Here is a 26,200-nt window from a genome sequence, read left to right as displayed (position 1 = left end):
ATGAGCACCAATCCCCAGAGTCAATCACGACTGGACTTAACATCAGGGGAAACCTTTCCCTTTACTTATGGCCATGTTCCAGAAGCATTCTCTCCTGACGTTTCACCCACACCTCAGAGATTGTGAGGTCTGTTGGAAACTATACAAATGAGGTTCATATATCTGTGGAAGGTCCAGGGTGAGAGAAAAATCTCTTGTCTGCTTGAGTCAAGTGTGAATGTTGCAATTGGCCAACTTGATTAGCACTGAATGGCCTTGCAGCTTTTAAGCCTGGCTGTTTCCATGTGATTTAATGACAGGGGAATTTCAGACAGGAAACAACCAGGGCCAGCTAACACCTTGCAACGAATGATTCCCTCAGGAAGGGAAGGGGACAGCGGGGAACTATGAACTCCTCGCCTTCGGTTGAATTGAGCGCCCAGAACTGAGAAAGGGAGGAGGATGGAGGCGGATTGGAGGAGGCGGCGTTGGGAGGCGGGGAAGGACAGCCAGGCAAGATGGCGGCAGCCGAGGCCTCGTCGCTTTCCCCTCCGCCGGGGCGCTGCTCCTTCTTCGTGGAGCGGAAAAAGCGCTTCTGCAAGATGGTCCCGGCCCAAGGGAGGCGCTTCTGTGGGGAGCACGGCGTCCACGAGGTACGGCCGAACTGGAGAGTTCACGCGGTTTGACACCGCTTTAACTCAGTGCTTGGGGACCCTGGGAGTTGTAGTTTGACAAAGTGTCTAGAGCAGGGGTCCCCAAACTAAGGCCCGGGGGCCGGATGCGGCCCTCTGAGGTCATTTACCTGGCCCCCGCCCTCAGTTTTATAATATAATATATTGTATATACATATAATATTGATAATAATATTATAATGTAATACAATAGAACACTAATAATAATATCATATAATAATAATATTAATTATATATTCTATATTACATATAATATTACTAATAATATTACAGTATAGTGGTATAGTTCAATATAGTAATATATAATGCTAATATTGTGCTATGCTAATAATATAATATATTGTATGTACATATAATTTGTAAGCCACTCTGAGTCCCCTTTGGGGTGAGAAGGGTGTGATACAAATGTAGTAAATAAATGCAGTAAATAATAAATAAATAAATAAATAAATAAATTTTAGACTTAGGCTCACCCAAAGTCTGAAATGACTTGAAGGCACACAACAACAACAACAACAACAACAACAACCCTAATTAACTTGACTATCTCATTGGCCAGAAGCAGGACCACACTTCTCTTTGAAATCCTGATAAATGTATGTTGGTTAAAATTGTTTTTATTTTTAAATATTGTATTGTTCTTTCAGTGTTCTTGTTGTTGTTGTTTTTGCAATACAAATAAGACATATGCAGTGTGCAGTGTGCATCGGAATTTGTTTGTATTTTTTTCAAATGATAATCCGGCCCCTCAACAGACTGAAGGATTGTGGACCGGCCCTTGGCTTAAAAAGTTTGAGGACCCCTGGTCTAGAGTGTTGTCGAAGACATTCATGGCCAGAATCACTGGGTTGCTGTGAGTTTTCCGGGCTGTACGGCCATGTTCCAGAAGCATTCTCTCCTGACGTTTCGCCCACATCTATGGCAGGCATCCTCAGCACTTTTGAGGTATATTGGAAGCAGCCAAGCTTTGAAGCTGCAACGCTATTCAATTCTAATCAAGGTGGCCAGTTGAAACATTCATATCTGCCTCAAGCAGACAAGAATTCTTTCTCCCACCCAGGACATTCCACAAATATATAAACCCCACTTGCCTAGTTTCCAACTGACCTCACAACCTCTGAGGATGCCTGCCATAGATGTGGGCGAAACGTCAGGAGGGAATGCTTCTGTGACTCTAAGGCCCCTTCTACACCCAGATTATCTGCTTTGAATTGGATTATATGGCAGTGCAGATTGGACTGTCCACAAATATATAAACCTCACTTGCCTAGTTTCCAACAGGCCTCACACCTCTGAGGACGAGGATGGGTGAAATGTCAGGAGAGAATGCTTTTGGAACATGGCCACACAGCCTGGAAAGCTGTCAGGAATTGTGGGAATTGAAGTCTAATACACCCATGGTCCTTTAATATAAGTAGTAAAGGTTTCCCCCTTACATTAAATCTAATCATGTCTGACTTTGGGGGTTGGTGCTCATCTCCGTTTCTAAGCCGATTAGCCAGCATTGTCCTAGGTCATGCAGTCTGCATGACTGCATGGAGTGCCATTACCTTCCCATACAAGCTGCACCTATTGATCTGCTCACATTTGCATGTTTTCGAACTGCTAGGTTGGCAGAAGCTGGGGCTAAAAGTGGGAGCTCACCTCACTCCCCAGATTCGAACCACCGGCGTTTCGGTCAGCATGTTCAGCAAGCAGCTCAGCAGTTTAATATACTGCGCCACCAGGGGCTCCTTTAATATAACGGGTCAAAATCAAGATTTCCTTTGGGACTACCAAAAATATTTCCAAGCTGTGGATAGCGAGGACCAATTATATGCAATATTTAGATACAGTTTTACTACTAAAAGAGATACGTCACTGGAAATAATTTTCAAAGTTACACCATGGCTGGAATTGATTTTTTAAGCTTTTAAACAACGTGTTGTTGAAGGCTTTCATGGCTGGATTCATTGGGTTGCTGTGAATTTTTTAGGCAGTTTGGCCATGTTCCAGAAGCATTCTCTCCTGATGTTTCGCCCACATCTATGGCAGGCACCCTCAGAGGTTGTGAGGTGTTGGAAACTAGACAAGTTTTATTTATATATCTGTGAAAAGTTCAACCAGGCTTTGAAGCTGCAAGGCTATTCAATACTAATCAAGCTGGTCAATTGCAACATTCACACTTGCCTCAGGCAGACAAGAGTTCTTTTTCCCACTGTGAACATTCCACAGATATATAACCCTCCCTTGCCTAGTTTCTAACAGACTTCACAACCTCTGAGGATGCCTGCCATAGAGGTGGGCGAAACATCAGGAGAGAATGCTTATGGAACATGGCCATTCAACCCGGAAAACTCACAGATACCCTTTTAAACTACGTATTTGAACAAAGATTGTGTACAGTGATTTTAAGTTTAAACTGTTTTTCTTTAACCAGGAAGAAAAAAGCAGAAAACGAATTCCCTGCCCTTTGGATCCAAAGCAGTAAGGAAACTTAATGGTTTTTGTCTGTTATATGTTGAGAAAAAAAGAATATGTCTAAAATTACAATACTAGTTTCCTTTTCATTTCTGTATTTAGCACTGTGTATGAAGATCAGCTACAGAAACACTTGAAGAAGTGTAACTCAAGAGAGAAACCAAAGCCTGTGAGTGTACTTGGAATTGTTTGAAAAAATAAATGAAGTGGTCTTTAAAAGCAAAACATCCTTGTCATCTCACCGGTTTTCATTGGCTAGTACTCCATGGAGATCTAGGGTGCAAGGCCCCCTGCTGCCGCAGTAAGAGCAGAACTGGGAGTATATACAGTTGATGGTTTATCCAAAAATTAGGGCATAAAACTATTGGATAAAATTGAATGCCATGGCATGTGACAAACTACCAAAACTGTGCCTGTTAGAGCAGATAGAAAATCAACATCAGACCTCTTGGCTAGTTCAATTGACAAAACACATTAAGAGTTGTGGACTTCCGACCCTATATCCAAATCTCCTAGAAGACATTTGCTACCCTTAGTAAAGCTGGCTCATTGAAATTGCTAAGTCGTTTAAAACGTACTTTTCAAGCAGTCCAATTTCTAAAGACAGAAATGACTAAACACCTCAGATGGGTATTTATTTACCAAAACTAGATTTGAACAGCTAGATACAATGGTCAAAGATGGAAGGTTTAACCAAGTTCCATATAAAAAACAATGTTGTATCTCTGGAGTGGCAGAGGTAGAAGATATCACATGTGTACTGTTTAGTTGTAACTTGTGTAAGAAAGAAAAACCTTTACTTTGGGCCATACATTATACAAAAGACACACTGGGATCCTTATATTAAAACTACATTTTCATTGGCCATCCAGAATGCTAAAATAACAAACAAAACAGTCCCTTTTCTATTTAAAGCAACTCAGCTGAGAAGTGCTGAGTTGACTGGTGTAAATTCTAGGGGTAATGCAGATATTTGATCTGGATCAGGATTTGACTCCTTGTTAACAGCTTATTTATTTAAACTTTGGTTGTGATATGGGTTGTATGTTGTATGTGTTAAATGTGTTGTCAAATGTTTTGATACGGCCAGTAGGCTAATCAATAAAACATATTCCCTTATTAAGGTACAATATCAGTGCAGGTTAATTGCCATGGCTCAGTATTATGGAATCCTGGGAGTTGTAGTTTCACACAGTCTTGAACAGTGGTTCTCAGCCTGTAGGTCCTCAGATGTTTTGGCCTTCCAGAAATCCTAACAGCTGGTAAACTGACTGGGATTCTGGGAGTTGTAGGTTGAGAACCACTGATCTTGAACCTTCTCTGCCTAAGAGTGATGATGCCTCACCAAACTGCAACTCCCAGGATGCCATAGAATTGAGTCATGGCAGTTAAAGTGGTATCAAACTATTAATTTTAAAGTGCAGATGCATCCCCAGTCCATATACATCATATGTGAATGGTACTGTATTTTATGATGTTCTCCATAGGTTTTGCTTTATAGATCTCATAACACTATGTAACATGATTTTTGTTCCTGGGTTATAAATGTCATTTCCTATTTGGTTTATCAAAGTGCAAAAACTTTGTTTTTCTGGACATCCTGCTGCACATTTTGCTATAGTCTTTCAATGAATATCTCATAGATTTTCAACCAATTCAACATAATTTGTGGCAGCCGCGAAAACAAATTTCTCGAGTATAACAACTACTTTCAAAGTAAGTGCCACACAATTAAACAAGAAATAACACTTTTAAACCAGAAACAGAACATTTTTCAATTTTTGTTACATGGTGTAATTGGCTGATAGAAAGAAGTAATGGGAATTGTAGTCCAAACACAGAGAGTACCTTTTGCCTTCCTCTGGATAACGTACTGGTCACTCTTTTTTAAGTTTCAGGACTATCTAAAGAGTGGAGGGCAAAAGCTCTGAATAAGAATTCAATGGGAGAAAAATAAAAGGAATATCTTTTAAAAAAAGAAAAACAAGCATGGTAGTGAGCATTACTGGAAAGGAAATGGAATACATTAAAATTAAGTCTTGTTTAATTAAACAACAAAGTAATGTTAGCACTCAGTTTTCTCATCTCAGAGTTCTTGCCCTAATTAAAGAAAATAAATCAATGGTATGATTTATCTTCTCACAGATGTGATATGTACTGAGAATAATTACTACAGTGCAACCATTATGATGGCCTTACGCCATGATATGATCAAGTCCCAGTGAAAGAGTGGAACGTTATATTGAATATTTTAATTGAAATCTCTATGACTCCATATATATTATTGCAAAAAAAACCGTTTTGTTGTTAAATCATAAATAGACATAAATAATGTGATTTGTTTTATTATTTACTTAAAGGTCTACTTTGCCCAAGACATTAATGCAGGACCGAAAGATGCAACTGAATCGCTTGAAGAAGAGGTGAGGATTCTTTTAAATACAAACAGTTAATCAAGAAAGAGAGCACCTGTTAATTATTATATGGATTTTTATTTTGGAGAAAGAATATGGCAGTAAAAATGCTATCTCGCCAATTAGATGTGGGCTTTTAAAGGTTGTGTTTGCCCATAATTTCTGAAAACAAAAATCAGGGAACTGGAGGCTTTTCAGTACTGATGTTTGGATATCAGAAGTCCATAAATGAAATCCATAGACTGCATTTCCCCCATCCTTTTTGTATAATCGTCTAGCTCAGAACACGTTTCCTGGGTTTTATCATAATTTTGAAATAGTTTGGTACATCTAATATTGGTTGAGCTGTTCTTGTTCTTCAATTGCAGCATAGATCTTGATGTTTTGCTGCTATAGTAAAGGTCAAAAGCATGCGGGCCCTTGCACATTAAATAATCATGCTCCATTATCACTTTAATTGTCATGGCAGCATACTATTGGATATTAAGGGTTCAATTCTCGTTAATTGAGATATTCTTAGTACCTCTCCTTAACTGCAAATGCCAGGATTGCCTAGGATGTTGCCATGGCAGTTAAAGTGGAATCATGGCAGTATAATGATGTAACAAAAAATTCTAATGATTGCACCAATCTTCTCACATCTGCTGTTATCTTTTTCATGCTGTATAAGCAGAGATGTATATAAATTTAGATGCCATTACAGCCTTGTAATTATAAGAGAAACAATACAAAATACAGAACTAAGTCCTCCTGTTCCTATAGATTAGGGTTGAATACACTACCAGGTTTATTACCAAGTTGAGCTCACTTTTCTCTTTCGTTATGTAGCCAGATTGTCTAATAGAAGAAAACTATAATATGTCATCTGTAAAACTATGTGATCACTAGTTTCAATCTAATGGTAACAGTAATTAATATCAGGAAAAATAGTTTTTTTAAAAGCTTGTTCTGTCTAGTGTATTTGAGAAAACTTTCTGATATATCAACAATAACCAATTTTTCCATATGTCTTGTGCATATTTTAGCAAGTTTCAATTTCTGCACTATCTAAAGAAGAGTTAGAAGACCTAATTAGAAAGCTAAGAAGAGCAAGTACCAGTGAGTTTGTTATTATTTATTTAGTGGTAGAATTATCCAGCTTTGCAAGGTTCTAAACCCCTTAATCTTTCTTCACATCAGTGATTTTTTCCCCTTTCCTGTTCATTTTTTTCTCATGGTTTTTTGTTCATCTTGGTGCCCAGTCAGCATTTATCCTTACTCCTGACCCCATTCTATCTATCTATCTATCTATCTATCTATCTATCTATCTATCTATCTATCTCTATCTCTATCTCTATCTCTATCTCTATCTCTATCTCTATCTCTATCTCTATCTCTATCTCTATCTCTATCTCTCTCTCTATCTCTCTCTCTCTCTCTCTCTCTCTCTCTCTCTCTCTCTCTCTCTCTCTCTCTCTCTCTCTCTCTCTCTCTAAGGAAAAGCTTAGGATGTTTGCCACCTATTGACATAAGATGTTACTGCAAGCTATTATATTATTACAGGTTACCTTGTACAGTACTGGGTGCCCAGGAGAAATCAAATATTTACATGTTTTATACATAGGTATAATGGGTTGTTTAGAAATATGTATGGTCACACTAACCATTTATAACAATTCCTAAGCCAGATTGAGATATGTGACGTAACACTGACAACTCAGCCTTAAAAATATATTTATTAAAAGTGAAGTAAATGGTAGCCTCAGTTGAGACTCAATAAAATAGCTGCATTTCATTTACAGGTATAAGTAATGTAATTAAGGACCAAATCCTCTGTCATCAGGCCTTACAAAATGCTTTGAGTGACCCCAAAAATGGAGATGCAGCTACGAAGCATTTGAAGCAACAGGTAGTATATCTCTCTGATCCCTATTTTACACAATTTTGTCATTATTTTTAGTTGATTTTGTAGTGTCAAAAGTTTTTTTTATAAAGTACTTATATTTTTAGAGATTAGACTTGATAGTGTCAATTTAAAGCATTATTAGAAATTTTCAGAAATGTTCCTGAATGTATGGCCTTCTCTGAACCGAGAACTGTTGGTGCATAATGGAGCTTTTGTTCACATTTGTTCGGACTCTTGACCTAAAATAAATCAATGGAATAAATTCTATCAATTGATGTAAAAGAAAATCCTGTATGGTCACAGTTTACTGTTACCTGACTGATAAAATAATGATTCAAGCATTTAATTTAATCAAGGTGCATTTTAGATATCTATAGTAGGGTACTTAAGACAAGATGATGTCAAAAGCTATGCATCACAAATAAGTTACTTTTTGTTAACATTAAGCCGTGTGTAAAGTAAAAAGGGATAAACCATTTAATAGGTTCACTAGCAAGTGCGGCTGATTGTAGGATATATTACTGAGAATACATTCATACATAATATTTTGACCTCTTTAGGCCTCTATATTAGGCAACATGGAAAGACTGGAATTACTTCGACCAGGAAACTGTTTTGTTGAATTTGGAGCCGGTCGGGGAAAGCTGTCCCATTGGGTAGATACAGCTTTACATGATGCTAAAAATGTCCATTTTCTTCTTGTTGAGAGGGCAGCTACAAGGTTCAAGGTGGGATATTATTACTAGCCCCCCCCCCCTTTTAAAAATAAAATAAATACCAAATTATTTTTATTGGAAGAAGTTTGACAATAAAATAATGCAGTTTGGAAAGCTAAAATTATAAATATAATTCTGTTTTAAAACCTTGCAAAAACATAGTAACATTAATCATGTAACTTGCATTATTGAGTAGTTTGTGTTCAGATTTAAACTATAATCTCAACATGCTGAGTACCTTAGTAGTTTACATTACTTTTATAATAGTATCTCTTTTTTACACAGGTAGATGGGAAGCACAGCAGAAATAGTTTTGAAAGGCTTCAAGTTGATATACAGCATTTGTGTTTAAGTAAGTTGTTTATTCATTTCCAAAAGCGCCAATTAAAGGTGCCTTGATGAACTCTCTGAAATATAGTACAGAAGACCGCAAACATCTGAGAACAAGTCTTAAGGCAGGATCTATTAACCTCAGTGCAATTGTAGCAAATAAGGCTTGAGATCAAAATCTGCCAGGACAGGGTAGGGAATTCTGCCATCACATGTTAAAAATGCTTCTTTTTAGGCAAAAATGGTGTTTACTCTCTTTAAGTTAGAGTCAATTAACAAGGCGATTTTAAATGATTCAGTGAAGTGTATCAGTACTTCTCTATAACTGGAAGATTAGGGCCTTCCAAAGGCCTATGGTTGAACTTTTGAAATCTTATGACTCAAACCAGACCAGGAATCAATTAAACTGTGTGTTTTGATTTCACATGGATAATTGATTTGCTGGAGGTGTAGGAAACAGAAAGGGGCATTCTTTCATATGTAGTGGACCTGTGAGACCATACATTTTTGTTACATTTTGGGATAAGGTAACAAAGGAGACAAATAAAATGCTACATAATAAGGGAGAAAACCCAGGGTTGTGTTTATTAGGTTTACATAGAGTCAATAATAATCAAAAGGACAAAGAAATATATCAATAAAGCTTTGCCATGGCAATATTAACCATAACCAAAGACTGGAAAGGGGGGGGGGATTACTAAAAAGAATTGGAGGGGAAGAATGCCAGAATATTCTAATAGCCAAACTAGCCAATAATAGGAACAAAAGAAATGAGGACTTTTTGGGAAAGTGGAAGTTGGCCATGGCATATCTGAGTGGAGAGTCAGTGACAAAGTGGAGTACCATTAGGAATTTAGGATTAGGCTATGAACAAGGATAAATTGGCTTAAAAGCTTCATAGTGCTTCAGTGTTGGAAGTCATGTTGAAGGGTGCACAGGTGTGGGGAAGAGGTTTTATTTTATGTGGGATAGGGGTTTCGGGTGCATGTATGGTGTGCAATATGTTGTGTGTTGTTTGAATGTTATGGTGAACTCTTATATAAATAAAAAATTAAACATTACAAGGATAATTTGCAGATAGTACATCTAGTAAATCTCCTCAGTCCTGTGTATTGCTGGATACATTTTTAATTTTAAAAACACATGTGGTTATATGTAATTTATTGCACCAACAACATGAAAATGAAGGCACTGTCCTAAAATATGCAGGGTGTTTTTTTTGTTTTTTTTACAAAGAACGTGTTGATGATGTTGAAACATTTTGATAGTACTGAACTGAAAGTGTGCTCTTGTTTTCATGACCTGCTGGTATGCTTCCTAGAGTCTGCTGGAAAAGATCAAGTTCTTTTCCAAATTCAGAGAGATGCAGTCCAAAAATAAATTTTATGGGAAATAACTTGAAATTATATCTGATGTGTCATTTGTATATAATGTCAGGGTTTTTCTCAACTGCTTGTTGTATATGGGTATCTATATAATCCCAAAAGGTACTGACTCGGTGTACTAATTCTGATTTGGCTTCTTCTTTTCTGCCTTTTAGATAAGGTACCTGTTCTTGCAAAAGAAAAGCTGCCTGTCGTAGGAATTGGAAAACACGTGTGTGGTGCTGCAACAGGTAGAAATTCAGTGCATGAGTTAGTGCCCTTCAGATGTTTTGGAATGACTATTCTCATAATTTCTGACTATTGACTAAACTGGTTGGGAGTTAGAGAGCCCAATGACAGAGAGCAGAAACTGAGCGATAGTGTTAAGAAATTAGTTTTGTTTGTGCAAAATATGTTTGTCAAATGTTTTGATATGGCTGATAGGCTAATCAATAAAATGTACACAAAAATTAGTTTTGCTTAAAGTAATACAATTGTCAAAGATCACACAGTTTGGTGCTTCTATATTTCAATGCCTTGTATTGATATATAGCAAAGTACGTTGGATATGTGGTTCTCCAGATTTGTTGGAATGTAGTTGCAGTCATCTCTCATCATTAACAATGCTGGCTATAGCCGATAGGAGACATATCTCAGGATGTTAATTGGATTGTTATTTATTTGCTAAAAAAGTTGACAAATCTGTAGAAGCTCTCAAAGCCTTCTTCGGGGCTTACATAAAATCAGAATGTGAGAGCACAAATACATGAGACACAATTTTAGAACAACATTACTGTATTTGTTCATTGCAGAAATGTTGGCAGGTTCGATATGGAACACATATGTACAGGCTGTAATCAAAGTAAAACTATATTCTTTGTGGTCTTATATTGCCTGCATCCACAGATTTTGCTTTTTAGCAAATAGAAAACTAGCTGTTTAACATCCTGTGATATCTTTTATTTTATTTTTATTTCAGAACACACAACAAATTGCAATATAAAATGTAATGTAAATAATGTGAGGAACCAAGTTAGCAAGACTTAACAAGTGGCTTCATATATATATGTTATGTTAGGCTGCAGCCCTGTTTAAATTTAATTTTGAGGTAAAATTTACACCAATTAACTGCATAGATTATTTGGTAATATAATGATAACCTTTCTATACTGTGTATACTTATATTAATGGACAAAGGTTTATGTCAGGGCTGTTAAACACACCTTCATTGACGGCCACATCAGCCTTATGTTTGCCTTCAAAGGCTAGTTGAGTCAATGGACAGACAATCTGTGGATACAAAGAGCCAACTATAGTGGGGTTTTTTTTTTCACATGGCAGTTGCACTCTTTTTTTTTACCCAATTTGGGTCCCCGGGTGTTATTGAACAGCAACTCGTCATTACTTTTGATTATCCACCATGCGGATTGAGGATAATGTGAATTGCAACCCAACAGCACATGACTCTGAGGTTGGGGAAAGGTTAAAGGACAATTTAATGTCTGACATCATACCCACAAACTTTGTATTTAAATTCCAACTGCACTATCCTGACACAACAGAACAAACTGCAGTCTTCAAAATGTTACTTTATCACAACTCCCATCAGCTCTAGTCATGTCTAATTATAACAAATATAGAAGTTGTAGTCCAGCATCTGGAGGCCTACATTAAATGACATGGTGGGTATAATTTGGCCCTGAGGCCTTGAGTTTTAAACATGGTTTATGTGAATATGATCCAAATATAGCATTCCAAATATTAATCATTGTTGATGAAGCACACACAGTTTAAGCAGTGCATATGCATATGTATTCACAGATCTTGCACTGAGATGTTTAGTTGAAACGTATGCAAAACACTACGATAACAGAGAGGAAGACCCTGCGCCAAAACGCTTGAAGACTGATGAAACCAGTGAAACATCTTTTTGTCCTGATGAAACCTGTACCAATTCTGTGAGTGAGAACTGGAGTCCTGTGGCTGGAATTGTCATTGCATTGTGTTGCCATCACAGGTGTGATTGGAAGCATTATGTTGGCCAGGAGTTTTTTACAGCAGCAGGACTTGGGGCAACTGAATTCAATTATTTTAGAAGAATGGCAAGCTGGGCGACATGTGGCCTGAGAGAGACTGCTAGGAGAGACACTGCAACCAATGGAAAGAATGAAGAGCAAAGCAATGAAGCAGAAGAACATGAAGAAGATGACAATAGTGCTGACAGCAATTGGGACAGTCTTCAAGGGTAGGTGTTCATTTTCAGCACAAACTCCTATGTTTGTTTATTTATTTTATATACCACTCTTCTCCCATTTCCTATATGCATTTCCTATTTTAAATCTGTTGCAAAAGTGAGAGTTGCAGAAGTGTTTATCAGGTAGATGTAGAATCCAGCATCTTTCAGATATATAGGTTAGATGAACTCTCTTGTGACAAAAGTATTCTGAGATTTAATGAAAACTACTGTATTTCATTGCACAATAGTCTAAACTTTGTATCTATTTTTAATTGGGGCAACTATTACATGATGAAAAAATCTGCCTTTGATTCTTTGGTTTCTGAATTCAAAATAATATTAAATAAGCTACCTTACCTTATGATCCAGCCTCAAACAGCTCCTTTTTTTGGTTTGTTTGTTTAAACTGCCTTGCCTCAAAGAAAGGAAGAGGAAAGATCCCTCCCTCCCTTCTTTTTCTGAAGGCAAGGCAGTTTACAAATCCTGGAAATTAAATTCTTTGGAGAAAGGAGGGAAGATCCAAGTTCCAGAGACCCCAATTTCAGGTTTTTTTAAACTACCTTGTCGAGGAAAGAAGGGGGAATCTGCCTCAAACAGCTCTGCAACTATTATGCGAGGAACAAAAAAACACAAAATTTGCCACCCAAAAGGCAAATATTATGTGCTGAAATACGGTTAAAGGTGTTAAAGTAAACTATAATCCATATAAATAAAGGGTGTCCAAAGATTGCATTGCTAATTTCAGTTTTATATAGGTAGAGGTACCTTTTTAAAGTGCAGCTCCAGCTGTGTGTGTGTGAGAGTGTGTGTGTGTGTATAAGTAATTCCGATGTTCTGTTCTGATCCTTAACAATGCTAGTATTATTATGATGTAAAATGCACTTTTCCTCCTTTTGATTTTAGACTCTTTACTGCTGAAGAGCGGAAACAGATAGGTCGTCGTTGCAAACTGTTGATCGATCACGGTCGGATTGAATATTTACAGCAGAGAGGTTACAAAGCTGTTTTGCAGCGCTATACAGACCTCAGTGTTTCTTTAGAAAATGTCCTTTTGACAGCTGTGCCATGCCAGTCTTAATTGCCTGCCTCAACTGCTAAAAAGTGGGCGAAATCCCGGTGTTTACTATTAGACACATGCAGTAATGTAGCAATAGAACCAAACGGCTCTAAAAATCTAAGATCCAGTATTTTGTTTACCAGATTGTTTTTATAATCTACTCTGGTAACAGAAGAAGATGAAAACACCTGCTTATTCCTCAGAAAACAACCTGATATTTTGGTTAAAGAGAATATAGCTGTCACTCAGTCATTTTTTGCTTGGGAGAACTGAAAGCTGCCTTCCAATAACAGCGAAAACCCAAATTGGCAGAGAATATTTTTGTCACTTGTTAGCAGTATCAGCAGCACCACTAGCACCAATTCCAACATCACTTTCCATGTCTGAAAAGGAGAAAAAACATAATGGGACAAATACACATGCAAAGAAACTTATATTTATATTTTTAAATATAGATGTTTATTTATTATTTTATCTAACTTCTTCCTTATACCTTTTGTAAGCCTTTTTGTACGTGATTTTAGCTGCATTTGAACTCCACTTCTGTATAGAATTATTAAAACACTTCTGTTGAAGATTGTCCTCTGTTTTGTTTTCTGTTTGATAATTATGGGCCAAATCACACATTTCAGTTAATGCATAGTTATGATACTGCAGGAGACTCAATCAGTATTGTGGCTAAAAAATAGATTTTTTATCTTTTTTCCTATCATGAAAATTTGTCTCAGGAGTAAGGTGACTTTAACTGGGGAACACTAGACCCCTGATTCCTCTCCATCATGTAGCTTTTTAAATGGAAAAAAACAAAAACAGTTGCAAAACTATTTCCCTAGAACTACTACAATCAAAGATATGGGAAGAGTAGCTTTCAAGCTTCCCTTGGTAACTTTGGCAAGAAAAGCTAAGCAATGTAAGCCAAACCCTTTTGCAAAATACTCATATTCTTTCAGATAAGGTTTTCATTGAAATACAGATGTGGCCAATGAAATGTTAAAGCAGGAGAGCGGAAATTACAACCCATCAACGGCTGGAATCCAGCGTATACAGGAGCTGGGCAGGACATCGCACCTCTACCTTTGCGAGACAGGGAAGGGACTACCTCTGAAGGGACACCAGGTTACTTAAGGCTGGCTTGGGTCACTGTTTTTCTTTAGCAAATATGGTCTAGCATCCTGACATGATGTCGCAAATCCAACTTACACAATCACAACTCACAGATTCCTCAATATCACAGTTGTCTGGCTTCTGGAGAATCATAGAATCAGAGGTGGAAGAGATCTCACAGGCCATTCAGTCCAAGCCCCTTCCAAGAAGCAGGAAAATACTTTCAAAGCACCCCTGACAGATGGCCATCCGGCCTCTGCTTAAAAGCCTCTAAAGAAGGAGCCTCCTCCACAGCTGGAGTCACAAGGAAGCATCCAGCAATCTTCCTATAGTTGGATGCAGAGTTGTGACATTTTCTGTGACTTCTGGAGGACTTGCAAGAGGCCCTGGAGGACACCTGTCATTGTGTATTTGGCTACAGAAAAATACCTGAAGGATTCTCTGCATTTCCTCCTCTCCACTAGATGGGAATGGCTATGATCAAGATCTGTAGCAAAGGAATCATGGATTGAAGAGGGCTTATTTGTATTGTTAGGTGCCCTCAGATCCAAGAAGGAGGAAAAGAAAACTTAACACATGGCAAGTATTTTCCCCTAACTGTCCTAAAACAATCTTTCATATCTCAGGGAGAAATGCCTTAGTTTCCACTATGCAATTCCTCTTTGAGGAAGGAGAGAGATTAGAATGGAAGACTGCATTGTTTCAAAAGCAGGAAAATCTTTTCTTGACTGATTTGAGACTGGGTTTCATTTTAACTGTAAAAAGAGATACCTTTTATGCCGAGTGACTCTTGAATGTAAGCATGCATGAACTGAATTCCGTACAATTCTCGTTCCTCCTCCTCTTCTTCGTTCTCACAAGGGGGAAGCTCCACTTCCAGCTGTAAGGGATTGTCTCTGAAGTTGACAAATCTGGATACAGATATTAAAGGGGAAAAAATTAAAATTGTGAAGCACTTTCAGGTTTAATAATCAGATTCTCAATTTAAAAAAATAACAGCTCGTGCTTTATACTTTTAAATTAGGATTAAACATTTTGCACTCTGAAAACTACACATTTCTGACCCAGTTAACTTTGTGTTACTAAACTCTCATTTCATGTTATGCTTGTGTGAGTCACGGGCTCACACAAGCTCAAGGAAAACACCAGTTTTTATTTTAAATTAGCATTGATCTAGCATTATATCCAAAATATGTATTGCAATTGATTTTCCTTTTTAAAAAGCAGCCAGCTTTTAAAGCTATGCTTTTACATTGTCATATATAATCCTGTATCCCATCTAAAGCATGCCTCTGAACAAAAGACATGCCCATCAGTAGCAGCAATGGCCCTTGCACTCAGTGAGTGTCTGGAGCAGACATGAATGGAAGCAGCAACCATTTGAAAGTGCATTTAAAAGCGTAGGCATGCCAGTTAAAGCAATGGCTTTTCTCTCACCTCAGGTTTGGCATGTCCTTCATACAAACAGGAATATCTTGGAGTTTGTTGCTGGTGAGAACCAAGGTGCTCAAGTTCTGTAGGTTTTGAATGGATTCTGGTAAATGAGTTATCTCGTTCCTCTGCAGCCACAAAGTATGTAGGTTTTCAGCTCTGTAAACTCAAAACAGATGTGTTCATTATGATGGGAAATCACTTGTGTGGATATGTAGCTATATTTGCTGTAGCTTCTTTAGCTATGTAATTCCTCTGTGTTGCTGCAATGATACAAGAATGTGAGCATAGCATGTGTAGCCACTTGAGTAATTTTATGTGTAATTCATATGGAGCCCTGCACTCACTCATTTCTAACATAGAAGACCTCTGTCTCAGATGTAGAAAAGAGATAACCTATTCAGAGCGGATATAATATCAAATCAATGGGCCAATTCAGTGCAGAGATGGCCTGACAGCAAATGTCTGTAAAACATCACATTCATTAATAGCATTATATGAATTCTTTTAATGAACTATTGGCTGGCATCTTGTTAGGCAGGCATAAATTATGCATACTAGACCTATCATAGAGCTACTTATATGATCCTCTTTACATGGCCATTCCAGGCCTATGTATTTATGTATGCATGTATCTATGCATTGCTTTATAGGTCATTACAAGCATTTTGAATTATGTCTAGAAATGAATCAGTAACCAATTTTAACCAAGGAAATTATATGGTTCATATAACTGGAGGGGGGGCTGCAGAGGTGTTTGATTTTGCCTCTACACACAGATGCAAAATGACTGTATCATCTAATGAAACCTTCAAAAGAATCCAGGAGACCTCAGTGGATTATGAAATTGCTACCTTTCTTATAGGGACATAGCCAAATGCTTCTGTGATCCCCTTCATTTTTCACTAGTCACATATTGCCAGAGGAAGGACTGGCAACAGCTCTATAGTAAGTTGGGTTAGTGATAAATGGCTCAGCACTGCATAGTTGTGAATATGGAGCTATTGTGCTGTGCTGAGCCATGTGGAATTGCAGCCATTCAGAAAAAAGTCTATAGATCTGTCACAGAAATATGATGTATGGTTTGAATCAATTGTATGAAAGTTGTATGGATGGGGCCTAATTTGTCTGAAGACATAATTCTAAGATTAAGACCTGCAATGACTAACTGCCTGCTTGCTGAACTGTAATTAAAAATTGCTGATGAGATCTGTGAGAACGATTAACTGATGAACTTTTGAGGAAAAACAATGTGTTTACATTAATCAGAGACAATGGCTCTTTTAAGTTAAGGAAATGTTTCCAAGAGTCTTTATGTTAAGTTGGAAGTCAACACAAGGCTTGTGTTTGCTAACTCCAATCAAGAAGAGTCAACAAACTGCCAGAAAACTGAGATGGAATCAACATGTTCCAGGATGTCAGTAATTTACAACTTTGGGACAACATCCGCGAAATATTCCTATATAATAGACTTTATGACAATCCAAAAAGTGTGGCAGACCAGAGGAGTCTGGCTCACCCGCCATGCTCTGCTCCATTGGGAGGGAGAGAGATGGTGTTCTTTGGAGAGTGTCAGATCTGCAAGGGAAAGCAGAATTCTGGTCACTTTGCCTCCTTTTCTCAAGGGACGAGGAAGGAGTGCGTTTTGGAGTCATGTTCTTTTTGGCATTTTGAAATTTTGGTGTTTTAGGAGTTTTGGAACTGCGTTGCAAGGAAGCAGTCTGGCCTAAGAGGTGTTCTTCTCCAGGAGATGACAGATGGAGTAATGGTGATGTATGCATGATGATGATGATGATGATGATGATGATGATGATGATGATTATTATTTATTCTTATATCCTACCCCATCTCCCCTAGGGGACTCAGGCACATGAGGATGAATGCATGAACGTGTGTGAATGCTGAGTAAAAATGTAACACCCCTTTGTTTGTTTGTTAGCCAATGTAATATACTGCAGCATATTTTAATGCTAGGTAAGAAGACATTTTATTTCAGTAACTTACCATTTCTATTAAATAATTGTTCGACTTATGTAACAAAGATGGATTTTTCTTCCAGATATATATTTACCTGTCAATGTTATCAGGGATTTCTTTCAGTTTGTTGCTTCCCATATCTAACCATTCCAGGTTTGGCATTGCCAGGATGACTGTAGGGAACGTGGCAAACTGGTTCATGCTGAGATCTAGGTGATAAAGTTTCTTCATATCACTGAGCTAAGGAAAAGAAGAAAGTATCTGAGTAATCATACAACTCCATGAACAATCTTTTATGAGAACAAAAGCTTTGATTGTAATGAAGTGGAAGGACTACATGAGACGCTCTTTTTATGACTGTTGAAAAAGAACTTGGCAGCACTGCCTGGCCCTGGGGGTAACTGGGAGAAAATATTTGTACCAGACCTGATGGGGAAGGTCAGAGATGTCTCTGTTCACAGCCAGTTCCAGCCTTTCTAAGCTGACGCAGTTGCTTAGTTCTTTAGGAATGGATTTAATTTTATTATAACTGAGGTTCAGCTCTTGGAGATTTGGCAACTGACCTGCAGAAATTACAGACAAAACCAATGTTACAAGAAGGAACTAATAACCACTTGCAAACAGTTTGTTTTTCAGTAAACAGCATACTGATAGAGGAAGATGTCAGAAGAAAATGAAGAGTATTAGGATCCAGCTTTTATAGACTGGGTTCAATTTTTATTTTTATTTTCTCCCAGAACCCTGGAAGACCTTATGGCACCTTAAAGGGCGAATATGTTTTAATGGCATTGGTTTTATTAAAACCATACATGTGTCATGGATACTTTTTAAACAAAGGTTATTTTTATTGCAATTTCAGTGTGAGAGGATATATCAGAACTTTTATTCTTTTACACAAAGAACGGCATTGGACTTACAGACATATAGATTCAATGTAACTAAATTGGATCCACAAACAACCTACAGTTACATTGGCTCACAGACAAAGGAAGGGGAATTGCATTTTTAATCAGCATTTACATTACACGTACTCTCGTTCACTCGGCATCATGCATACATCATCATTTCTCCCGCTGTCTCCTGGAGAAGAACATCTCTTAGGACAGACTGCTTCCTTTTAAATCTGCCACTTTTCCAATAATTCCAAAACTTCTAAAATGCATCCCCTTTCCCTAAGAACAATGCCAAGGATTAGACTCCTGCTTTCCCATAGCAGATCTGCCACTCCCTCCTAACATATTATGACTCCAAAATCACACTCCTTTCTCTTCCCTTGAGAAAAGGAGCAAGTGACCAGACTGCGTACCATTGCAGATCTGCCAATCCCAAAGGTACAATATCTCTCTCCTTCCTAAGGAGCAGAGCATGGTGGGCGAACAGCACAGCCATCTGTCACACTTTTGGAATACGAGAAGGTCTCTAATATAACAATATTCTGCTGGTGTTGTTCCAAAGATGTAAATGAATGATAAATGTTTTTCCAGCTTGACACATGTTGATTCCATATCAGTCCCTGGACAGATGTTGACTCTTCTTAATTGGTGTTGTTAAACATAAGGAGCCCTGTGTTGATTTCCTTCTCAACATAAAGAACCTTGTAAACATTTCCTTAAATTAAAGAGCCCTTGTATCTGATAATGTAAACACATTGTTTTCACCAAAAGTTCATCAGGTCAGCAATGTCAACAGTTAATCATTTGTCACACATCTCATCAGCAACTTTTAATTATAGTTCCTGAATATAGTTGTTTTCCAGGCCTCAATATTTTAGAATTGTGTCTTCAGCCCAATTAGGCCCCATTCATACATCTTTCATACAATTCCATTCAAACCATACATCATATTTTTCCATGACACCTGCTTGGAGTTATGCTCAGGAATGCTTTGTGCCAGATGTGCTTCCTGATGTAGAATCTCATCAATTAAATTAAAACAACAAAATCCCAAACTGTTTCAAACACACACTCTTCAGGAGTGAAATTTTATTTTATTTTTAAAATCCTCCCAAGAACTTAATCTGAGACTCGGTCAAATCTGCTGCATCAAGACAGAAAACAAGAGGTCACAACAAGAATAAAATGTCATCTTCCAACTCACCAATCTCTCTGGGAATGTCTGTGATGGAATTTCGAGAGAGATCTAGAACAAGGAGATTTTGAAAGCGGCCAATAAACTGAGGGATTTTTACCAAACTAACTCTGTGAAGTTGCCATTCCTGGAGGTGGTTCAGTTTCAACAAGCAAGAAGGTAGTGTCTAAATTAGTAAGAGATAAAAGGAGGGAGTGGGTGAATCACTGAGTATATCAGATCAATCAAGTCAGACCAAACAAAACAATATTTTAGCCTTCCCATGTCTGGTGCCTTCCAGATGTATTAGGATACATCTTCTAACATTTCAGAGTCCTCAACTGACCATATTGTGGTCAAGGGGATGGGGGAAGTTGCAGCCAACACATACAATAACCAATAAGACCAAGTAAGAGATGAACAATAGCAAATTAAGTAATATTGATAGAGAGAGTAATCAGTTAATTATCTTCCCGAGACTCTTTTTTTAAATTGTGTCAGAAGCAACTTAAGAACATACTGCAAGTCACTTCTGGTGTGAGAGAATTGGCCATCTACAGAGACGCCTGGATGTGTCACCGTCCTGTTGGGAGTCTTCTCTCATGTCCCCACAAGCTACAGCTGATAGACAGGAGATCACTCCATCTCACGGATTCAAATCGGCAACCTTCAGGTCAGCAACCCAACCTTCAGGTCAGCAGTCCAGCCGGCACAAGGGTTTAACCCATTGCCCTACCGTGGTTCCTGAGACTCAGTGAATTCAAGTGAGTAAGGGGGAGATGCAATCAGTTCACTTTTCTTTTTCTCTAGTTGCTAGTTTTACAGCAGCATCCTGTTCATATTCATTTAGACATAATCCTTATATTGTTCACCTGGGACCTACCTGCAGGTAATTGTGCATAGGATTGGAGATTTATTTCTATTTTAATTTCCAGCATTATTTGTTACTTGAAAGAGAATGTGAAGCCACTGAGCAAAGTCTAACCTTTTTGTATCTTATACACCATTTTTATGTGCTTCACAAAATAATTGCTAGTATAGTGAACACACTTCAGTGGAAATATTCTCCATCACAACCAGGGCTGAATGCTTTTTAATCTTAAACAGGGAAATTTCAAGAAAAATGATAGCGACAAATGGTTTTGAATTTTGTCTTAATGATATTGGCTTCCGGGGCTCTATCAAAAAATTCTAAATTGGAACAGCCTAACTGTGACAACGATGGTCAGTACACCTAAATAAAAAGCTGTTGAGAGACAATATAGTAGTCTGTTGGTGTTATTTTATGTCTTAAAGTCAGTTCTGGCCATACTATATTTATTTATTTATTTATTTATTTATTTACAGTATTTATATTCCGCCCTTCTCACCCCGAAGGGGACTCAGGGTGGATTACAATCTATATATATAAAAGAGTGATGGCATCACGGCAATTCACAAAACAACAAAAGTACAGGCCCCCCAACCTCAAAATTTGACAACACAACCCATCATCCACGCCTCAAGGTTGATACAACAAAAAGAAAAGAAAAATAAAGTCCTAATTAGAGGGAGAGCAATAATTTTTTTTATCCAATTGCTGCCAGTTTAGAGGGCTAATCTCTGCCCGCTTGGTTGCCTAGCAACCAAGGGACAGCCAGGTTTCAGTTAGGGGTCAGGCAGACTTAGGCTTCACTTAGACTTCTTCCACAGATTATCTAATTTGCACTGGATTATATGGCAGTGTAGACTCATGGCCCTTCAACACAGCTATATAACCCATTTATAATCTTGTATTATCTGCTTTGCACTGGATTATCTTGACTCCACACTGCCATATAATCCACTTCAGTGTGCATTTTATACAGCTGTGAAGAAGGAGCCTCATATAATCCAGTTCTGAGCAGATAATATAAGATTAGAAATATACAGTAGAGTCTCACTTATCCAACGTAAACAGGCCGGCAGGATAAGTGAATATGTTGGATAATAAGAAGGGATTCAGGAAAAGCCAATTAAACATCAAATTAGGTAATCGTTATACAAATTAAGCACCAAAACATCATGTTATACAACAAATTTGACAGAAAAAGTAGTTCCATGCGCAGTAATGCTATGTAGTATTTACAGTAGAGTCTCACTTATCCAACACTCGCTTATCCAACGTTCTGGATTATCCAACGCATTTTTGTAGTCAATGCTTTCAATATATCATGATATTTTGGTGCTAAATTCATAAATACAGTAATTACTATATAGCATTACTGTGTACTGAACTACTTTTTCTGACAAATTTATTGTCTAACATGATGTTTTGGTGCTTAATTTGTAAAATCATAACTTAATTTGATGTTTAATAGGGTTATCCTTAATTCCTCATTATCCAACATATTCGCTTATCCAACGTTCTGCCGGCCCGTTTATGTTGGATAAGTGAGACTCCACTGTACTGTATTTACAAATTTACCACTAAAATATCACAATGAATTTAAAACACTGACTACAAAAACATTGATTATGAAAAGGCAGACTGCGTTGGATAATCCAGAACATTGTATAAGCGAATGTTGGATAAGTGAGATTCTTCTTTAATATGAAATAATTACTGGGATAGAATAATGCAGAACAATATAATCTCTAAAACCAGGACAGTAAATAAATAGGGGAATTCCACACAGGAAACAATCGGGGCCAGCTAACACCTCCCAACAAAGTATTCCCATCATCAAAGTCTGGAAAATCCTGTTTTCTCAGGGCCACAGACAGTAGAAGCACATAAAATATCGCAAACAACACCACTCTGAAAACAAGGGAATTCCAGACAGGAAACAATCAGGGCCAGCTAACACCTCCCAACAAAAAATTCACTCAGGGAGGAAACAGCCAGGCTTTAAAGCTGCAAGGCCATTACATCCTAATCATTTTTCCTAATTGCAGCATTCATACTTGCCTCCAACAAACAAAAAAAACCAATCAGAAATATTGTATATTCACAACCTTTAGGAAATAATATCCCCTGATGGCGCAGCGTGTTAAAGCGCTGAGCTGCTGAACTTCTGGACCGAAAGGCCACAGGTTTGAATTGGGGGAGCGGAGAGAGCCCCCACTGTTAGCCCCAGCTTCTGCCAACCCAGAAGTTCGAAAACATGCAAATGTGAGTGCATCAATAGGTACTGCTCCGGCGGGAAGGTAACGCCGCTCCATGTAGTCATCCCACATGACCTTGGAGGAGTCTATGGACAACGCTGGCTCTTCGGCTTAGAAATGGAGATGAGCACCAACCCCCAGAGTCAGACATGACTGGACTTAATGTCAGGGGAAAACCTTTACCCTTGACCTTAACTACCACCAATTCCTCAATACTTTATTTCCCATACCACCAGACTTCGCCACAGCAACGCGTGGCCGGGCACAGCTAGTGAACATATATATGGCAAACATTTAATGCTATCAGACAAACAACATACAGTATAGACACACACAGAGGCAATTTTTTTTAAACATTTCCAGCTTTGTGAGGGTATGCTCGATTCCGGCCACAGGGGGAGCTTTTGCTTCACCATCCACTAGTGACACCGAGTGCTGTACTTCCTCGTTCCTTTCCATGTGTTGCTGACAGATTTATGGTGTTGTAAATTAGTTAAATTAGCCTCCTGCATAAAGCGTACCTAAATTTCCTACTTGACAGATACAACTGTCTTTCGGGCTGCTTAGGTAAACAGCAAGCTGGGCTATTTAATGGTCGTGGGCTTAACCTGACCCGGGCTTCAAACTCATGACCTCTCGGTCAGTAGTGATTTATTGCAGCTGGCCATTAGTCAGCTGCGCCACAGCCCGGCCCTTAGGGTTTTCTTGGCCAGATTTATTTAGAAGATGCTTGTCATTACCTTCATCTAAGAGGGTGAATGTGACTTGACCAAGGTCTCAGTAAATCCGGGACAAAGCTCCATGTACTGATAGACGGTCACTTGTTTTTAAATAAACAATGCATTTTGGTCACTATCAGAGTTGGCCTTCCTCGGAGGCTACACTAAGAAACACAAATGTGATTCCACTTAATACTTTAAGAAGGACAATACAAACAAATGTAATTAAGTGTAAGAAGGACAACACACAAAAACACGTATTTACCTTATTCCACATAACACAGTACATATACATAACTTTACACAAAACTATGGAGTTGTATAATACACTTTATAAAGAAATGGACCACCAAGCAAATAAAACTCACAACAACTCCCAGACCCTTGACTCTTGCATAGAATAATGGCCAGTGGTTCTCAACCTGTGAATCCCCAACCTGTTTTGGTGTTCAACTGCCAGAAATCCTAACAGCTGGCAAACTGGCTGGGATTTCTGGGAGTTTTAGGCCAAAACACCTGGGGACCCACAGGTTGAGAACCACTGGAACAAACAAAATGAGCAAAGCACCAAAACTACAACAGCTGGGATTTTTTAAATAGTAGTGTCACATAGACATTACCTTCCATTCTTCTTGTTCAATTCTTAAAACTGCCCTTCCATTTTCAGTGATGATGTTTTGTTTCAGTTTGGCCAAGCTGGCCCTTTCTTCCCAAGCAACAGTCAACCTAGGGCAGAAAAAGTTGCATACTTTTCATATACCCCTTCCTTGTTTCCCAAGATTTCCAATTTTAGATTCCAAAATGCTTTGGTACAGGTCAGGTAAGGATGCATGTTTGTGAAAATATCAATACAGTCAGCACTTCAAATTTTCTAGAAAGACAGGACTGCCATAGAAGTGAATAATCCACAAATGAAGGAATTGCTATTTATTTTATCTGAGAACATACCTCTCTGGGAATTTCTAGGTCTTCCGGCACAATTCTATGATCAACTTCTGCTGGAAGCTCAACATAGAATTGCATAGATTCCTAGAGAGGTGTTGTCTCTGACAATGTCTAGGTCCTCCTGCAGTACTGAAGTTCACCATATCGTCACACCAGAAGCCATAGATATTTCTAGAGAGAACATTTTAAATCAAATTAATGAATAATCAGATCTTCAAATGTCAAAACTGCAAATGTGGAGGACTGTATACATGTTAACAATCCTGAAGGAATTCTTGACCACTGATGTGCACCGATGTGCTGTTAAATGCCTTCCCTTTTTCTTCCTTCCCTTCTCTCTTTCTTCTTTCCCTCGGCACTAAAAAAGCGATGACAGGCAGAATCTGATCAAAATGAGATTAAGAGTACCTTTCTCCTTATTTTCCTGCTCCTAAAATCCCCACATTTGAATAAGTACCGACCTCCCTGCAGCCCTTTGTCGAACTTCCTTTTCTTTTTGAAGCTGTTCATTTATCTTCTGGATCCTGACTTCCCAAAGTGCTTTGACGGATGTAAACAAGCCAACACAAACTGTCGTTTCTGTCATGGCTCGTCTGCATTCTGATTCGACATCTAGATCATTTCTTCTCTGTTACCATTGCATACAGGAGTGTCATGTGGTCAAGTGACTTCAATCCCTGTACTTAAATTGTCCTTCAGCAGGAGATATCTAAAATAAAAAGAGAAACAATCCATTTCCAAGTTCTCACACTGGAGTCTCATTTGCAACCTGTTTGCCCTTCTCACAATTGCTCCACAAAACATTTCTCGTGAACCGCCAGACATATAAAGAAGCATTTCTCAATTTTAGTGCAAAGCAACATAAAACTCAATCAACAGATTAATATATCCCTTTGTGAAGATAAGAACATTTTAAGTATGAGCACAGGAGCATTTTATACCGCCTTACCTAAATCATTGTCCTTACTGCCTGGTTTTCTATGGCTCATTGGTTCCAATGCAACAACTGGAAGCTGTCATGAATCTTGCCTGCTTTGCTGAAGTCATTTACAAACCGCGCACCGAGTAGGACAGACTGAAATGCAATGCCAGATCTAATTTTAACCACATTGCTGGCTGGGAATAGTAGGTGCTGCTGCATTCAAATGCCATACACTCCTGAAATATTTCCTAATTTCAGATCTCTTTCTGTTTTTCAGAACTGGCCATCATGTTTCTAGAAGCCAAGAAAAGTCCTTTGTGCTGGACAAGGACTGCTACATGTAATAGTCAGTAAGATATTTCTACGTCATAAAGGGTGGCATAACTGAGAATTTGGTATATCTCTTTGTGATATGACTGCAATATCTGAAACAGTGTTTGCGCAGATTCATCCACACACCAAATAATAAAGCAGTCCAAATCAATTGTAGTGTGAGCATCTTACAGACAGCAAGCAATCCATAATTCTTAGACACTTCACATCACCAGACTTATTACTGAGATCCAATCGCTGTGGATGTATATAGCGATAATATATACAGAATTTCCACTGCTAGGATTACTTATCTAAAATATTCTTAATTTATATCAGTTCATTATTTTTCTTCTGGAGAAACAGTGGCATGTTTTGAGTATTAAGAGATACTGCAACATGAAACAATGATATTTTCTTTGAATGACCATTGTAAATAGTATAAAATAGTATAAAAATAATAA

The 26,200-nt window shown here is 38.1% G+C and overlaps 2 protein-coding genes across 4 annotated transcripts; one reads left to right on the top strand and one right to left on the bottom strand.

Annotated features, from left to right (window-relative positions):
• The first annotated feature begins 372 nt into the window (after window positions 1–372).
• On the top strand, window positions 373–13,708 carry trmt13 (tRNA methyltransferase 13 homolog). 3 transcript variants are annotated; one of them, XM_016993111.2, is made up of 11 exons: window positions 378–632; window positions 3,091–3,137; window positions 3,210–3,300; window positions 5,492–5,554; window positions 6,571–6,643; window positions 7,327–7,433; window positions 7,991–8,158; window positions 8,432–8,498; window positions 10,017–10,091; window positions 11,662–12,085; window positions 12,980–13,708. In XM_016993111.2, the coding sequence occupies exons 1-11, from the start codon at window positions 498–500 to the stop codon at window positions 13,152–13,154; spliced, it is 1,425 nt and encodes a 474-aa protein (XP_016848600.2). In that variant the 5' UTR covers window positions 378–497; the 3' UTR covers window positions 13,155–13,708. The 3 variants fall into 3 exon arrangements, with proteins under 3 accessions (XP_016848601.2, XP_016848600.2, XP_003220040.2); XM_003219992.4 differs by having other exon boundaries at window positions 385–632; window positions 3,234–3,300; XM_016993112.2 differs by lacking the exon at window positions 7,991–8,158 and having other exon boundaries at window positions 373–632.
• On the bottom strand, window positions 13,264–25,713 carry lrrc39 (leucine rich repeat containing 39). Its single transcript, XM_003220047.4, has 9 exons — window positions 25,452–25,713; window positions 24,964–25,211; window positions 24,178–24,283; window positions 19,743–19,899; window positions 18,072–18,208; window positions 17,740–17,885; window positions 15,675–15,827; window positions 15,009–15,148; window positions 13,264–13,516 (listed from the first exon to the last, which is right to left on the bottom strand). The coding sequence occupies exons 2-9, from the start codon at window positions 25,086–25,088 to the stop codon at window positions 13,458–13,460; spliced, it is 1,023 nt and encodes a 340-aa protein (XP_003220095.2). The 5' UTR covers window positions 25,089–25,211; window positions 25,452–25,713; the 3' UTR covers window positions 13,264–13,457.
• Between the last annotated feature and the right edge of the window lie 487 nt (window positions 25,714–26,200).

This window comes from Anolis carolinensis, chromosome 4 (assembly GCF_035594765.1).
Source record: "Anolis carolinensis isolate JA03-04 chromosome 4, rAnoCar3.1.pri, whole genome shotgun sequence".
Classification (NCBI taxonomy): Eukaryota; Metazoa; Chordata; class Lepidosauria; order Squamata; family Dactyloidae; genus Anolis; species Anolis carolinensis.
The sequence above is the reverse complement of the archived record's forward strand: the minus strand, read 5'-3'. Positions and strand labels throughout refer to the sequence as shown.

What these genes read in the sequence shown, in the direction of transcription:
- trmt13 (XM_016993111.2), top strand. Translation starts at nt 498, where the DNA reads ATGGCGGCAGCCGAGGCCTCGTCGCTTTCCCCTCCGCCGGGGCGCTGC. An exon ending in TGCCCTTTGGATCCAAAGCA is followed by an intron (nt 3,138 to 3,209) that starts GTAAGGAAACTT and finishes TTACAATACTAG; the next exon opens with TTTCCTTTTCATTTCTGTAT. An exon ending in CTGAATCGCTTGAAGAAGAG is followed by an intron (nt 5,555 to 6,570) that starts GTGAGGATTCTT and finishes TGCATATTTTAG; the next exon opens with CAAGTTTCAATTTCTGCACT.
- lrrc39 (XM_003220047.4), bottom strand. Translation starts at nt 25,088, where the DNA reads ATGACAGAAACGACAGTTTGTGTTGGCTTGTTTACATCCGTCAAAGCA. An exon ending in CGACAAAGGGCTGCAGGGAG is followed by an intron (nt 24,284 to 24,963) that starts GTCGGTACTTAT and finishes TTTCTGCCCTAG; the next exon opens with GTTGACTGTTGCTTGGGAAG. An exon ending in AGAGTCACTCGGCATAAAAG is followed by an intron (nt 13,517 to 15,008) that starts GTATCTCTTTTT and finishes TCTCCTTTTCAG; the next exon opens with ACATGGAAAGTGATGTTGGA.